The sequence below is a fragment of the Labrus bergylta genome, chromosome 4 (assembly GCF_963930695.1).
Source record: "Labrus bergylta chromosome 4, fLabBer1.1, whole genome shotgun sequence".
Taxonomy (NCBI): Eukaryota; Metazoa; Chordata; class Actinopteri; order Labriformes; family Labridae; genus Labrus; species Labrus bergylta.
In genome coordinates, this window is record NC_089198.1 from 5,590,983 (window position 1) to 5,607,121 (window position 16,139).

Here is a 16,139-nt window from a genome sequence, read left to right on the forward strand (position 1 = left end):
TTAAGAGCTGTGAAGTCTAAAAAGTTCAAGCCCCCACATTGACTCGTGTTTATTGTCATGTTCTTTTTAACATAATGTATTTTGTTTTTCCACAGAAAGTTAAACAACATATAATCAAATCTTTTGGTTACATTTTAGTCAACATCCAAAGATAGAGCCGGATTAGTGAGTCTGGAAATGCCCTCAGCTTTTGAGAGAAAGGTCCTTCGTCTCAGAGATAAATCTCTTTGTAAACAAGAGTTTTATCAACGATGGGATTCAAATTTAAGGTTCACCTTATACTTTGCTCCGTGGTGATAACTACTCTCAGGTATGTGACCTGGTCATTCACTGGATTGTTACAAATATGGGGAACATTACAATCTTTAACAGCCATAAGTTCAAAGTGTTTAATATTTAGGTTGAGACCTGAGACCTTTGAAAAGTTATTAATCAGCTTTATAGAGAGCTGCACACTGAGCATGTGCAGGAGCTGTGTCATGACCTGCACACTGAGCATGTGCAGGAGCTGTGTCATGACCTGCACACTGAGCATGTGCAGGAGCTGTGTCATGACCTACACACTGAGCATGTGCAGGAGCTGTGTCATGAGTTAAAAAAATAAGTACTGTAAAATCTGAAATATAAGTTGCACTGGTATAAGACGCGCTGTGTTTTTGAAGGTCTCTCAGAGAGAAAATAAAGTTTACACTGTCTTCCTGCGTGACAGTTTTTATTGTGTTCAGCGAAGTCCAAAACCTGCAGTTACTGTTCAGCTCTGTCACCCTTTTAGTCTGTTTTCTCTTTGTGGAGTCTGCTCTCCTACCAGCTACAGTACGGTAGTCGAGCTCTCAGCCTGCAGGGAAAGTTGTGAAGCAGAGACTCCTAGCTTGCGAGCTCTCTGCCCGACTCTGCTTGTTTCTCTTTAACTTTAATAAAGGACTCTTTCAATCAAAAGAGCGTTCAACAAGGTTTATTTATGGAACAATATCCTACAGTTTTCTGTAAATTCATTATTTTGACCTCTTGAGGGAAAAGTTTTGAAAACGTAGCGCAGCCAGACTGGTCTGTGTCGCTGTCTTTCCCAGAACAGCGTGCAATCAGCTCTTAATACACTGAGGGCCTGATTTACTAAAGTCCCAAGTAAAGAGTACTAAACTGTGTGTTCACTCCAAAAAAATTGCACGTTTGGTGAGTGTGTGTTTTTCGGGTGATCGACTAAGAAAGTTTGCGTGAATGACACCAGGTGCAAACCTTGTGGAGGCGGTACTATTTAAGTTGGGTTTTTGTGTGTTCTACTGGTTTACGTCATGGAGAGTTTGGACGGAAAGCAGGACGACGGCAAGCGCAAAATAGGTCTCAGTGGAAGAGGCAAATGAACGTACAGTATTTTTGAGTTCTAGCAGATAAAACTGAATATTACAAAAATAAAATTTGGCTTATAAGAAAACCTCTGCATTAAACAGGGCCTCTGTTTTCTTCATCTTTTGAAGATGAATTGTCATACATTGTGCAGGAGGTGTGAGCTGTGTCCTCTGTGGCGCTCAGGCGCGACACTCGGCACATTGTTGAGCACCAGACAGCTGGCCAGTGCTGTGTCTGATCGGACATAAACGCTCTTCCTAAGAGTTATCTAAGACGGGGGTACAAGCAGTGGTGAGGTCCCCCCAGTCAAGCGTAGCAGCAGCGGGCTTTAGAGGGAGGAGACGAGCGCACTATGGAGAGGAGCGCACCAGAGGACACGAGCTGGGGGAGAGACGAGCAACCTGAGAAAAAGGAAATCCCCAGTTTAAAATAAAATGTTGGTGAGAAGAGGGAAATATGAAGAAATAAACGTCAGTGTTGAAATTCTTTAGAATGCAGAGGCTGTGAATGTTCAGTTTTCTTCAAATAGGCAACAATATAGTTTAATCATGGTGTTTCCTGCTGTCATTCCAAACTTATTAACATGTGTGGGGAATAACGTGATCTGTATGCCTTCTTTTGTTGTGCCTATGTCTCCTCCTAACTTCAATAACAGCAGTCTGTTGTGTGTAACACTGGTCTCCTGGGTTAGCACCTTCTTTTCAAAGGTGTTAAATTCAGACACCGTCACAATCACCTCAGTTTTTGTCTGCTTGGTAAATCACAATGCGTGTACTAACTTAACTTGTTTTCATTTTCTCCTTTCTAGGACAGAAACGCCCCATATTGAATATTCATTAAGTCAAACGTACTAAATGGTCAATGCGTGTTGTTTTGTTCATATGAAAGATTCAGTCCTCACAGCACGCCGTTAGTAGATCAGTTAACACATTTTTTGTGGGTGGTATCAAGTTTGCACACGTTTTAAGACACACAAACCTTTAGTAAATCAGGCCCAATGAATGAGGATGGTTTTTTAATCGCGTCCGGCCGCACCCAGTGATGGTGACTTCTGCACCCGCGGTCATGATGGTTCATGTGTCAACATTTTATACTGGTATATCAGTAAGACCCAGCCAACTTTTAAGATGAAAAAAAAGAGGTATTAAAAGTGCATCTTACACCGGATTTTACGGTACTTCAGTAAAAAAAAAAAAAAGATCTCATTGTGTAGTCATGTTAGAAAACATTAAAAAAGACAAACAAAGAGTGGACACAACAGAAAACATGATTCAAAGAAAACGATCACAGCAGATCTCACTAAACTTCAGGATCAGTTTAAAAGACTACTTCCTGCAGAATCACAGAGAAGACGACTAGATACACAACCAAAGAGTCAATACTGAAATCATATTATCTTATCTATAAACATATAATACATATATAGAATCCTTAGTATGTTGTTATGAGTTCAGTGACTTTCTCTGTATGATCAATGTGTGCAGGTTGATGATTAAAAACAAGAAAATCAACACATTATGGAGTTCAGGACTCTTTCTTTTAGTTTGACAGTTTGGTGATTAAAAAAAGTTCTCTTACTGTGGATCTGAGGGTCCTGGTTCATTACTGAAGGCTGGAGGAAGAACTTTAGACCGGTCACTCTTCATAGAGAGACAGCTGGACAGAGGAGACTTTGCTCTGTCCTCCTCTTTGTCTCCTCGATCACTCATCTTGTGATCTCCAGATTGATCAGAGGACAATAAAAGACATTCATGCAGGTAAAACAACCTGAGGACAAAATAACAAACAGGTGAGATACAAGCAGGAAAAATGTGAAAGACGGAGATGATCAAGTGTCCACATCTCATTACCTGATGTGATCCTTCATTTGATTTTCTCTTCCTTCCTGTCTGCCTAAGTACCTGATGCAGCACCTCAGTGCAGTTTGTTTTGATCCTAACATGATTTATCCGTCTGATCTGCCCTGAATAATGCCAATAACAAGACATTGAGTCTTAAACTTTAAACATTAAACTAACATGTTAGTATTTAACAGCAACCATGACCTTTAGGACATTTGTACAACTAGAAGTGTATAAAACAGGGTTGGAAATCAGCACTCGTCACATACAGGTGAATTTGCTCAACCTACCGACCACAGTGGCAGAGCGAGGGTCCCAATGGTGCTCTATATGCTGGAATGGCTTTGCTTGGTGTAACATGATTAACAGAGCACAGACTAGCATCTCTTTAACAGCGGGTCAACCAGCTTCAGGTGTGTTTAAACTGACGCCTCGCTGTCTCAAGTCCAACATGATGAAAAGAAGAGCGCTGTGGCGTTGATTTGGGCTCAAAGGAGCAGCTGTAAATACTATAACTTCAGACATTTGTCTTGGGCTCAAAGTGCTGCACACATTCAGCGGCCTCACAGTAGAATCCATAAAAACAATAGAAAAACACATCGACATGTCAACAGAAAAGTACAGACCCATGTATAAAACACAACATATATTGCACATTACCCATATAGAGAAAAAGATATCAAAATATAAAAGCATGTAAGAACATCATGACGCCATGATGTTTCTGCTGGAAATGTCCAATGATGAAATGGTGAAACAGACAGTGGCTTATCTTAGAATTTATTGGGCCGAGGTCAGACAACAGCAACAGAACACAAATGGCTGACAAACTTTTCATGTTAACAGTCCTGTTATATTCTGTTAGCTGGTACAGCCTACAAATTCTTTTACCATTTGGGAAGACTTCTAAAAGACTAGAGAGGTGACATTACCTTCACTTGAAACTGTCAGATATCTACATTGAAGTCATTTAAGCTCACAACATACACTCGGCTCCTCTCCAAAAATAGATCTGCTGCTATGAGAGTCTTACACAAACTGTTACATCCACACAGACCTAAACCAATGACCCTTAGATGGTCGACAGATTTAAAATGATATATCCACAAAATGATTCAAGTGAATGATTATGTGAAAATAAATACTAACAGGCACAACCCGTACAGCAGGCTTAGATTTAAAGTGAACAGAGATTACAGTACCACGCTGGCATCCAGCTGAAATACAAAACTAATGTAGTTCAGCTTCCTGGGCGCTAAAACGCCCTCGGTGTCAGCTGTTTTTAGTCACTGCACTCAAACGCTATCAGTCGAAAGACGTTCAACTTTGAGAACAGCGCCACGCTGATCAATGTCACTTCTCCCTCACCGACCAATCAAACTCAAGAAGGGGCGGGACTTCTGATATCAGATTTGTCAATAACAAAGCGATGGCGGAGGAGACGCTGGTCTGACTCGTCTTTTGGAGGGAACAGTTTGCAGGTGTAGAGCTGCTGCTGACATCAGGACATGACTCCTTTACATCGTCCTCATGTTTTCTTGGTGATATTTATTTGATTTAAAGAAAATATGAAACACATGGAGCTAAAACACACCTTACGGACATTACAGAGGGAAGCACAAGTTCACTTTTGTAATCTAGCAACAAGGAGCGCTGGTGAGAAGCGCTCTGAAACAAAGGTTGTGAACACGATATAAATTATTATTATTTATATATATTTTTTCCTTCTTAAAGCTCTCCCTCATCCCTGTAACTTTTGAAAATCATTGCTTTGTACATTTTTTTAAACTGGATCATGTTTGGACAATGCTTTAGCTCCGTGCTCATACCATTCCACAGTTTCACACCACCAATTGAAATGCATTGACTTTTTAAAGTCATGCGAACAGCTAGCATCTTAAAATTTAACTTTTCCCTCAAATTATAACCCCCCTCTCTGTCAAAAAAAAGTTTTTGAATATTACCTGGTAGCAGTTTGTTTCTTGCTTTGAACATGATTTGTGCCACTTGATAGTCAACCAGGTCAATGAACTTTATAGTACGGGAATGTAAAAACAGGAGGTTGGTGTGATCATAATATCCTGCTTTATTGATTGTTCTTATGGCTTGTTTTTGAAGTGTAACTAGTGGTAGCAGTGAGCTTTTGTAAGTGGTCCCCCAGACCTCCACACAGTAATTTAAATAAGGTAAGATCATTGAACAGTAGAGAATATGCAATGATTTGTGATCCAATATATGCTTTGCTTTACACAGGACTGAGATGCTACGTGACAGTTTAGATTTAACATGTTTTATGTGAGGTTTCCAGCAGAGCTTGTGGTCTATTGTCACACCCAGGAATTTATTTACATACACTCTTTCAATATTAACACCATCTATCTTAACATTTACGTCATTATTTAAATTACAATTTCCCAACAACATGATTTTTGTTTTGCTTAAATTCAATGATAATTTATCATTGTCAAACCACCTTTTTAATTTGCTCATTTCAGATGTAATTAACTCCAGAAGCTGCTGCAAATCCTCTCCTGTACAAAAAATATTTTTGTCATCTGCAAATAACACAAATTGTAGAATATTTGAGGTTTTACATATATCATTTATATAGAGAAAAAAAAGAAATGGGCCCAACACTGACCCCTGGGGAACACCACAAGCAATGTCCAAACACGATGACGTGTATTCACCCAACTTCACAAACTGTTGCCTGTTATGTAGATAGCTCCTCAGCCAGTTTAATACAACCCCCTGATACCATACCGTTCTAATTTATTAATTAATCTGTCGTGATTTATTGTGTCAAATGCTTTTTTGAGATCAATAAAAACACCAGCTGCATAATTCTTTTGGTCCAGAGAATTTATGATTTTTTCAATTAGCTCAATGACTGCTAATGAGGTGGATCTGTTTGGTCTGAATCCATATTGGCTGTCAGTTAGTAAGTTGTGTTTATTGATAAATTTGTTTAGTCTGTCAGCAAAGAGTTTTTCTAAGATTTTTGAAAATTGAGGAAGCAGTGAAACAGACCTGTAGTTTGTGAAGTGGTGTTTGTCTCCAGTTTTGTACAGCGGTATGACTTTTGCAATTTTCATTTTTCTTGGGAATTTACCAGTTTTAAATGATAAGTTACAGATGTGCGTTAGTGGTTTTGCAATTCCGTGAATGACCTGTTTAACTATTCTCATGTCAATGTCATTATAGTCAGTAGAAGTTTTGTTTTTACATTTATAAACAATCTCTATAATTTCACTCTCTTCCACTGCTGTTAGAAACATTGATTTTGGATTAATGTCTATGAAATCATAATTCTTGTCGTCAGATCTCACAGAAACAGAGATTTTTTCAGCCAGTATTGGTCCAACATTTACAAAATAATTATTGAAGCCATTAACTGCATCATCCATACTATCAATAGTCATATCATTATCAATAAAGTCATGTGGATATTTAACTTGTCTAGAAGCATTTCCAATAACACTATTTAATATATTCCATAAACCTTTACTATTGTTTTTATTTTTATCTAATAATTTGCTGTAATATTCTTTCCTACTATTTCTCATAATATTAGTTAGCTTATTTTTATATTTCTTATATTTATTTTCTGCATCTTTGGTTCTAAGTTTAATGAATTCTTTATATAGTGTATTTTTCTTTTTGCAGGCATTTTGTAATCCCTTGGTTATCCATGGACTATCTGAACATTTAAATTTCATTTTGATTTCTTTTATTGGACAATGTTTATCATACAACTTAAATACCCCTAAGAATTTTTCATAAGCTCTGTCAATGTTTTCTTCTTTATATAATATTTCCCAATTTTGATTTATTAATTCATTTTTTAAAGCGTTCATTGACTCTTCTGTCCGTACTCTTCTGTACTTGACTGTACTCTCCTGTTTTTCCCTCTAGTTGTTATTGAAAACTATAAACACTGGCAAATGGTCACTGATGTCATTGATCATTAATCCACTTATTGTATTATTGTCTATAACGTTTGTAAATATGTTGTCAATCAATGTGGCACAGTGAGATGTAATCCTGCTGGGTCTGGTGATTTTTGGATAGAGGCTTAGACTGTACATTGTATTGATAAAGTCTTCAGTTGGTTTGTGGTTATTGGGATTAAGCAGATCTATATTAAAATCCCCACAGATGAACATGACCTTTTGATTAGGTATTGTGAACATTTCTTCCACCCATTCTTTGAATATATCAATATTGGAACCCGGTGCTCTATAAATACAGCTAACAATTACGTTCTTCTTTTTTTCCATGCAGATTTCAACAGTTAAACATTCTAATGAATTTCCGATTGCAGTTGTCATTCCATCTACCACCTTGCAATTAAGGTTTTTGTCCACATACACAGCCACACCTCCTCCAGTCTTGTTCTCTCTGTTCTTGTAGTTCAGTTCATAGCCGTCTAATTCAAAGTCCACATCCTTTTCAGGGTTGATCCAAGTTTCTGATATTGCAATTATGTTAAATGGTTGTGCAAATTGACGTAAATATTCCTTAATGTTGTGGAAATTTGCATACAGACTTCTACTGTTAAAATGAATGATTGATAGTTTCTGATCTGCCTTAATGGTCTTATTGTACTGTTCATCTGTGTAATAGCCGCAGTCGTCATTGATGTTTAAGAAGAAGTTATTTTCCGGGTCGATATTGTATTCCATGTCCAGTAAATTGTGCTCCGTGTATTTAAATGTTTTCAGTTCCAGATTCTCATTATCAGCAATCATTTGGGTTATAGGTACCGGTATAATGTCTCCAGATGTAGATGAATGATTTCCTTTAGAGTGTGTCATGATTGTGTAGGTTTTTTACTCACTTGTGTTTCCAGTTCGGCCTCATTGAAACTTGTCCAGCTCCGCAATGTCTCTGATCACCATCACTTTGGCCTCCTCCGGTGTTCCGTTAAGCTTTATGAAGATTTTGCAGTTGGTGGTCCACGTGGATTGTATTTTATTTTGTTTCTTGATGAATCGTGCTTGCCTGGCTATATCTGCGTTTCGTTTTGTTAAGTGTTCATTGATGTAGACGTCTGTCCCCTTCAGCTGCCTGCCTTGTTTCAGTAGTGCAATTTTGTGTTCACGGTTCACAAACCTCATTATTATGGCCGGTTTGTCGGTTGTTGTTTTTGCGGGGCAGAGGATGACAAGCCTCGATGGTGTTACAGTCAAAGTCGATTCCCTTTGACTGTAGGAATGCTGCCACTTGTTGCTCCGCGGACTCAGAGACTGCCTCTGGTTCGCCGTCACGGTCAGCGGTCACTGCCCGTGCATACGACCAGGGTTTTATTTTGAGCCCCGATATAATAATATTGTTCATTCTGGTGTATTGCTCCAGGTCGGCCACTCTGCTCTCCAGTAACACGATCTTCTTGTCCTTCTCCTCATTCTCCAGCCTCAGCGCCTTAACCTCGGCCACCAGGTCCAGGATGGATTTCTGCTGCAGCCTGACAGCGGTAATCTCCCCCGAGAGAAAGTCCAGCGACTTCTTAATGTCGTCGACTTCCTCCATCGCCGGTTGTTTTTTCAGTGGCATGGTGACTCTGGCTTGATGCCAACCGGCTTTGTCCACGTGCAAGCTAACCAAAGAGTGCCTTGGTCTGGCCTGGTGGAGCTGGCTGCTGGTTAATCCTGGGCCTGGCCTGGTGGAGCTGGTTGCTGGTTAATCCTGGGTCTGGCCTGGTGGAGCTGGCTGCTGGTTAATCCTGGGTCTGGCCTGGTGAAGCTGGCTGCTGGTTAATTCTGGGTCTGGCCTGGTGGAGCTGGTTGCTGGTTAATCCTGGCCCTGGCCTGGTGAAGCTGGTTGCTGGTTAATCCTGGGCCTGGCCTGGTGGTTTAAATCGTCTTTTTCTCGTTTGGACACCGAGCCGCGGGAAAGAGACACCGAGCCGCCGGGGAAGAGACACCGAGCCGCCGGGGAAGAGACACCAAGCCGCCGGTGAAGAGACACTGGGCCCCGGGGAAGAGACACCGAGCCGCCGGGGAAGAGACACCGAGCTCCGGTGAAGAGACACCGAGCCGCGGTATCAGCCTGCACACAGCCTGAGTTCGGTGAGCTCCGTTAAAGTTTTACAACAGACAGATTATGACTAAACGCTGACGTTATCTGGCTGTGATCGCAATTTATCTGTTGTTTTTATCTGTTGGTGTTGCCTTACTGGTTTAGCCTAACATTTCTAACTGAGAGTGGTCAGGCGAAGCTGGCGTGTATACCTGACAGCTACTTTCCCAAATATCATCAGTTATATTGCAATAGAAGAGGCGCTACATTATTTCCATCACAATGGTAATGCAATACAAGTGCAAACACTGTGATTTCTCCACGGGGATGCTTTCAGAATGTTATTATCATGTGAAGACGCATAGAAACCTTGCTAACTTCAGGTTCACTTGTGGTTTGGCTGGGTGCCCATGCACATTTACAACCTTTTTTGCCCTTAAATCCCATATGCACCGAAAACACACACGTGAGCCAACATCAGCTGTCAGCAGACCTTTACAAGGTGATGTTATTGCCTGCCAGGTAGAGGGGTGTAAAATGACACCGACCAGTATATCCAGCCTCTGTGACCATCTTAAGTGGCATATTAGAGATGGGAAAAAAAGTTTTATGCCCCATTCCTAATTGTAAAAAATATTTCCGTGTCAAGTCATCTTTCTTATCCCACCTATGCAGGAAACATAAATATTTGTTTGAGAAGTCAGTCAGTCCTCCTCCTAGTATTGATGTTTCCAGTCATAGACCTCATCTTGATGTATGTGATGAAGGCTGTGATAATGTCGAGTTGGATGACAGTGTCTTATCTGATGGAGTCAATAAGGATAAATTCCTCACTAACCTGGCACTGTTTTACTTGAGGATGCAAGCTAAAATGCTCTTACCAGCCAGTACAATTCAGACTATAATTAAGGAGTTCCAAGAGGTGTATAACAATGGAATGACACATGTGATGTCCAAAGTTCATGAAGAATTAACAAAGTTAAAAATGGCAGAAAATGAAATTTCTGAAGTCAAAAGTGGACTTAACAATGAAAATCTGATGAAAATGTACAACGAGGGAGTGTTTAGGTCTGATAAAACATGCAAGACATACTTTAAGCAGAAATTCAACTATGTTGAGCCTACACAGGTTTATCTGGGAACAGATGCAACTGGAAAGGATCGCTTTTTCCAGTATGTCCCAGTAAAAGAGACCATAAAGGCACTTTTGAGCCACCCATCAGTCAGGGCACAATACAGTGAGGCAAAGACGCAAACATCAGATGATCCACATGTGCTTGAAGATGTAAGGGATGGCAAGAATTTTAAAGAAAAATAAATACTTGGTCAGTCTATGTCCTCCGTTTCAATTATCTTGTACCAAGATTCTTTTGAAGTCGTAAATCCACTTGGGTCAGGGAGAAAAAAGCACAAATTACTAGGTGTACATGTCTCTCTCTGAAATTGCTCCTCATAACCGATCCTCTATTGATCCTATTCAACTAATTTCACTCTGCAGGGAGGAAGACTTTAAGTTTTTTGGGCAGGACAAGGTGTTTGCCCCTCTTGTAAGGGATCTGAGAGACATGGAGGAAACTGGGGTTGTGCTAGATGATGGTGAGAAAATACAGGGCGCAGTGATCGCTATAGCAGGTGATAATCTCGGTTCACACTGCATAGATGGCTTCACAGAGAATTTTAGTAGGCGTCATCATTTCTGTTGCTACTGTCTTATAAACAGAGAAACTTTTGCAAATGCACCCACTGAGTCAGGCCCCCCAAGGACAAAGCAGAATTACAAAAACAGTGTGGACAAACTTTCCATGAACCAAATAATAGTTGATGGCATTAAGTATGAATCTGTGTTCAATAGTTTGAAACACTTCCACCATGCTTAGGCCAAGATCTTTTTGAAGGCGTCGTCTCAATAGATCTATCACTCTATATCAAACATCTTGTTAAAGTGGGCAAACACTTCAGCTATGTTCAGCTGAATAGAAACATCTCAAGCTTTAAGTATGCGGGTAGTGATGGGGACAATAAACCATGTGAGGTTAGGGCAGACAGTGAAAAGCTGGGAGGAAATGCGTCCCAGAATTGGTGTTTGCTTCTCCTGCTCCCCCTACTTGTTGGTGACAGAGTAAATAATTCCCTTGAGGATAAGATTTGGCAGTTGTGCCTACAGCTACGAGAGATAGTGCTGATGATATGTGCACCAAAAATCCATGCTAACCAAATAGCATACCTGAAAGTCCTCATAGAAGAATATGTCCATTCAAGAGCTGCTCTATTTCCAGACACAACTCTGAAACCAAAACACCATTATCTACTCCACTACCCTGAACTCATACTTCGGTTTGGTCCACTTATAAGACTGTGGACGCTGAGGTTTGAAAGTCAGAAAAAAGAGTAATTATAATGATTTATAAGGGACTTTGACAATTGATTTCTCCAAAAGTACACAGTAAAAGTACTTCATAGTACCTGTGCATGTAGTCTAGGAAGTACGTAGTCCAGCCATATCAGAATCATGGTGTACTTATCTAAGAAATACATATATAATTATTGTTTTCTCCAAGAAAACTGTTGTTTTTTTAAAATTGTGAACACCTTATTTTGAAAAACGGAAGTTACCGCAGACTCGCAGAATTATTCTCTCACTAACTTCCCCGACCTCTGAAGCTATTCCCTGAACAGTATTCTGTTTCCTCCCGTTTCATACACGTGTATCTCATCACTTGACGTCATCGCTCTCTCTGTCAGTTACTCCTGCTCGCTCTGCAGTCCGGAGCATTTACCATAAAGATCAGAATACGTGGGCACTTCAGATTTAGGGGCGGCTCACTTCACCATGTAAACTCGAGGAGCGGCTGGCTTGACCGCAGTAGCTGATTGACTGTTTGTTTCTTTTGACTGGTTCATGACGCTCCGCTGACACCCACAAGCGCCTATCGCAAAATTCAGAACAAAACAGAAACCTAAATCTGGGTAACAAATGGGCTCGATCAGGACAACCCGGAGCTTCAGCGGATTGGAGAATGCATCTATTTGTTGAATCCCCATTGGTCTAAGCATGTTCTTACTAACATGTTGTCCCATTTGAAGACTTTGTACCAGAAGTATAGGATGTAGAATTAAAAATATTCAAAGCTATCCTTTAAAGCAAACATGGAAAAGAAATGAACATTAAACAAATTTGAGTGTGTGACCTCGACAAACACTTGATGAAGAGTTTTCAAGAGAAAAGCCTAAAAAATGACTTTAACATCATTTCTTTACCTGCAATCCCCTTAACTTTTCACTCTCCTGTGCCTGACTAACCTCTGCCGATGGAAAGGAAACGGTCCCACCTCCAGCTGACGGTATTCAACATCACCCCGCTCCCGTTCTAACTCTCCTCCTGACACACACACACACACACACATGACTATATTAATATATGAAACACACTAATACAGAGTAGACGCAGCAGGACCTGTCTGGAGGCGGCGTGGGCTTTCCTCTGCTTATAAAGACCTGGGAGGAAAACAGGAGCGGAGTTAGACCACAAGCCTTTATTTTGAAGTTTCCAGCTCGATGAGAACAGCCCGTTGGGAGGTGGCGCTCGGACAAAGTGGACAGTACTGGTTTCCCCTCTGTGCTCTCTGCCTGCCCTTTACCCACACAGACTTGAAGTGTGCCTTCAGGGCAGCTTTCAGCACTCGGAGGCCTCAACAAGCGTCCTTTAGAGATTTTTTTTCTTCGGTTTGTTTCTGCTCTAAAACATCTTCAAACCGCTTCTGTGCGTTCCTTTCCCTCGAAAAAAAACCCCTCTGTGTAGCATCCCCCGTTAAGACGCCACACGAGGTCCCCCCCCGACACACACTCACACCCCGTCCTGTAACATATCAGCTTCTAATCATCAAACTCCACAGGATGCTGGCAGATATGTTTATCATATTGATATTTACGCAGTGAAAGATTTCAGTTTTTTCCACAGCTGGTAGACGAGTCATCGAGTGCTGTATTCAGTCCTGGCACGCCTTTTAGTGCCATGCAAATCTATGCACTATCACCTCCTCAACACCAGTCTTTGGTTTCAATCTGGTTTGTAAAAGTACACACTTTGGGTTTCTTTTTTTTTAACACTTGCAGGCTTAATCACATGCTTTGAATCACTTTGCCTTGTACGATGTTTTTCTTACCAATGTTGTAGTGCAGATGTTGAAAAAAAACCAGAAGGCTATTTCTACCACAAGCAGCGAGCCCCCTTTTACAGTGTGTTATAACGAAGCCCCATTTATCTAAAGATGATTCTTTTTTGGAGCATGATAGCAACTTAGTGCAAGAAAAACGGGAAGGCCGCAGAGAGGAAATGTAGTTTTGTTTTGAGGAATGACAGTAGACTACGACTCGGTGGTTTCCTAGTTAGCACGCAGGCTAATGCTGCATTCATGTCAAATGGGAACAACTACAGCGGGCTTCCTTCAGGAGCTGTCGGCTTTTAGAGGTTTCGTTACACGCATGAACTAGTGAGCAATACTTCTTAAAGTGGGTTTTTATACCAAATCAAGCATTGCATTCACACATTTTGTGGAGATCACACAAAAAAATCACTAACGACGGGAGAAAGAGATTCAAAAACGTGTCAGGATTCATACAAGAGTATTCTCTGGATCCAACCACGATGAGCTCTTTAGTCTGAACACACCTCAGCACAAAGACCTCTTCTTTCCTTCCCCTGTAGTTTTAATGAATTCAATCAATTTAAAAAATAAAAAAAAGACCACATAGAAACCTTGAATTAAAGTTTGAGAAAAGATTCACAGCATGAAAATATAAACACTGAATTCACAGCCACCTTTGGAGAGAAAAAAAGCATGTCAGCTTACCTTTTTGTTTTTTTAGCAGACGAAGAAAGAGAAATAAAAAAATCAGTTTGAGTACCAGAACAAGATGGTAGAAGTCACATGTTGTCATGACGTCGCTCTGTTTAGCAGACTGATGGACTGTCGGTGATGATGCTTGAACGTCTTTATTCAGTTTGATACTTAACGTTCACCGAGTGCTCGAACTCAAAGTGTTACCTAACGGCACTATGAAACCCTGAATCAACATAGATCTTTACTGCGGTCAGCAGCTGCAGCTCACATTGTATTTTACATATTTATTTTATATTTCTATTTATGACATCATGTGGATAGTATTAATATATTAGTCTTTAATTTAATTATTGTTATGAACACATTTTTGATCATCGTCAAACAACCAAAATCAAAGATGTGTCGTCATGAGAAGTGTTCAACTCTTCAGTATGTCCCACATGTTTTCTGTAAACAAAACAACAACAACATGTCAGCGTCCAGTGAAAGATGATCTGTGTATCGTGCTGCTCTCCTCCTACTCATGATGTATTAACACTCATCTGTGTTATTCAGATTTATGTAACATAACTCCTCCAGCACACAGGAACTTCATATCTGTACTTGTTATTTATTTGACTCATGGTCTGTACGTGTAAGTCCTGAAACAAAATCTCTTATCCTTGTAAATATTTAAAGGTCGATTCCCCCAGAGTTAAAAAAAATTAAAAAATGCTTTATCCGTAAATAAAAGGAATTAAAAAAGTGACAATTCTGTCTGGACGGTTCAGTCCGTCAGCTAGCTTTGACTAACATTTGCACTCTGAAGAAGAAACAAGAATCACCCCCTCACTCCGTGTCGCCCCTTTTCTCTTTGACTTTTGTTGAATGTGGTTCTGACTGTGGCGAGTCGATCGCTCCCTCGTTTGATGATGGTTTGGATTCTATATTGTGAGAGAGGAATACGTTAGATTGTCTATGATGTAAATAAGATGTAAGTGCTCCTGCAGTTGTAGCTACGTCGAACTCAAGCTGCTACAGTATAGGCCGAAGAATCGAGCGTTTTCTGAGATATTTGAACAAACCCCCCTCCCCCTCCCCCCCTTTCAAGTGTCTACATCTTTCTGAGACCACCGCATACACTCCCATAACTCTTCCCATAATGCCTTTCAGCTAACAGGCCTGCGATGCTGGAGTATAGCTCCTCCCATTTCAGGGGAATAAAGGTGGACGTGACATCATTTTAGACTAAATTTAAGAAGCTGACATCAACCTGACTTTTGGTTAGTCAGTTTCCATCTTGGTTTTTTTGAGGTCACAGTGACCATATTTATATTTTTGACAGGCTTGTTACATCTTTATCTTGCTTGACGCGTTGCTGCGATAGCACCTCGTCAATCACACAGATATCCACTTCCTGCTTCACCATCCATTGAACTCTGAAAGAGGCAGTGCAAATATATTCATCTTTATTTAAATCCTGTTTGAAGTTTCACACAGGAATTCAGGGTTTTTCCTGGCTCAGAACGGGCCTTTGGGGGGGGGTGACTTTACATGCTGTAGAAAACGTTCGACCCGGGTATAACAGTATAGTCTACGAGTCTGTATTACCTTATTTGACAGAAATCTGTGCATTTCCTGTTATTTCTGACCATTTTATAAAGAATATTATCATTATGCTTAAGTTACTGAAACCCCAATTAAATCTGGTAAAGAATAGTTTTTTATTGCAACAGTGAAACGGGAGGAGAGGGATTTTGAGGGAGAGGGGTGTAATGAGATTGGGAGAGGGGAGATCACATCCTCAGTGCATTTCACCCTCTTCCTATGATGGCTGCTCTTTACCTTTAAATTGTGTTTTTGTTTTACTGACACATTTGTTTAAGTACATTTATTTGAGTTAAGGTATTATGTCAAATAATCACAGACTTAAGTCACAGATAATTTGAATCATTTGATCAGATCAGGAACTTGAGAAATAATAAAAATATATTTGCTGGCTATAAGGCAGCGCTGTTTGACAGTCTGTGTGGAGAAGTTCACAGACTACAGCTGGCTGACGTTACCATAAGTTATTAGCTGCAGCTACATCATACGTGGTTTAGTTTAGTTT

At 40.3% G+C, this 16,139-nt stretch overlaps 1 protein-coding gene and 1 long non-coding RNA gene across 4 annotated transcripts in view; both read right to left on the minus strand.

The window, feature by feature from the left end:
- Positions 1-3,671, minus strand: part of LOC136179113 (NLR family CARD domain-containing protein 3-like) — a 30,324-nt gene extending 26,653 nt beyond the window's left edge. The window contains exon 1 of one of the 3 annotated variants that reach the window (XM_065954463.1): positions 2,923-3,671. In XM_065954463.1, coding sequence (XP_065810535.1) covers positions 2,923-3,332 — 410 coding nt within the window. In that variant the 5' untranslated portion in view covers positions 3,333-3,671. The remainder of the gene's footprint in view (positions 1-2,922) is intronic. The other 2 variants (XM_065954462.1, XM_065954464.1) reach the window with 2 other exon arrangements.
- LOC136179133 (uncharacterized) overlaps positions 1-16,139 on the minus strand; it is a 207,162-nt gene that overhangs the window by 26,653 nt on the left and 164,370 nt on the right. The gene's annotated exons all lie outside the window — the stretch shown is intronic.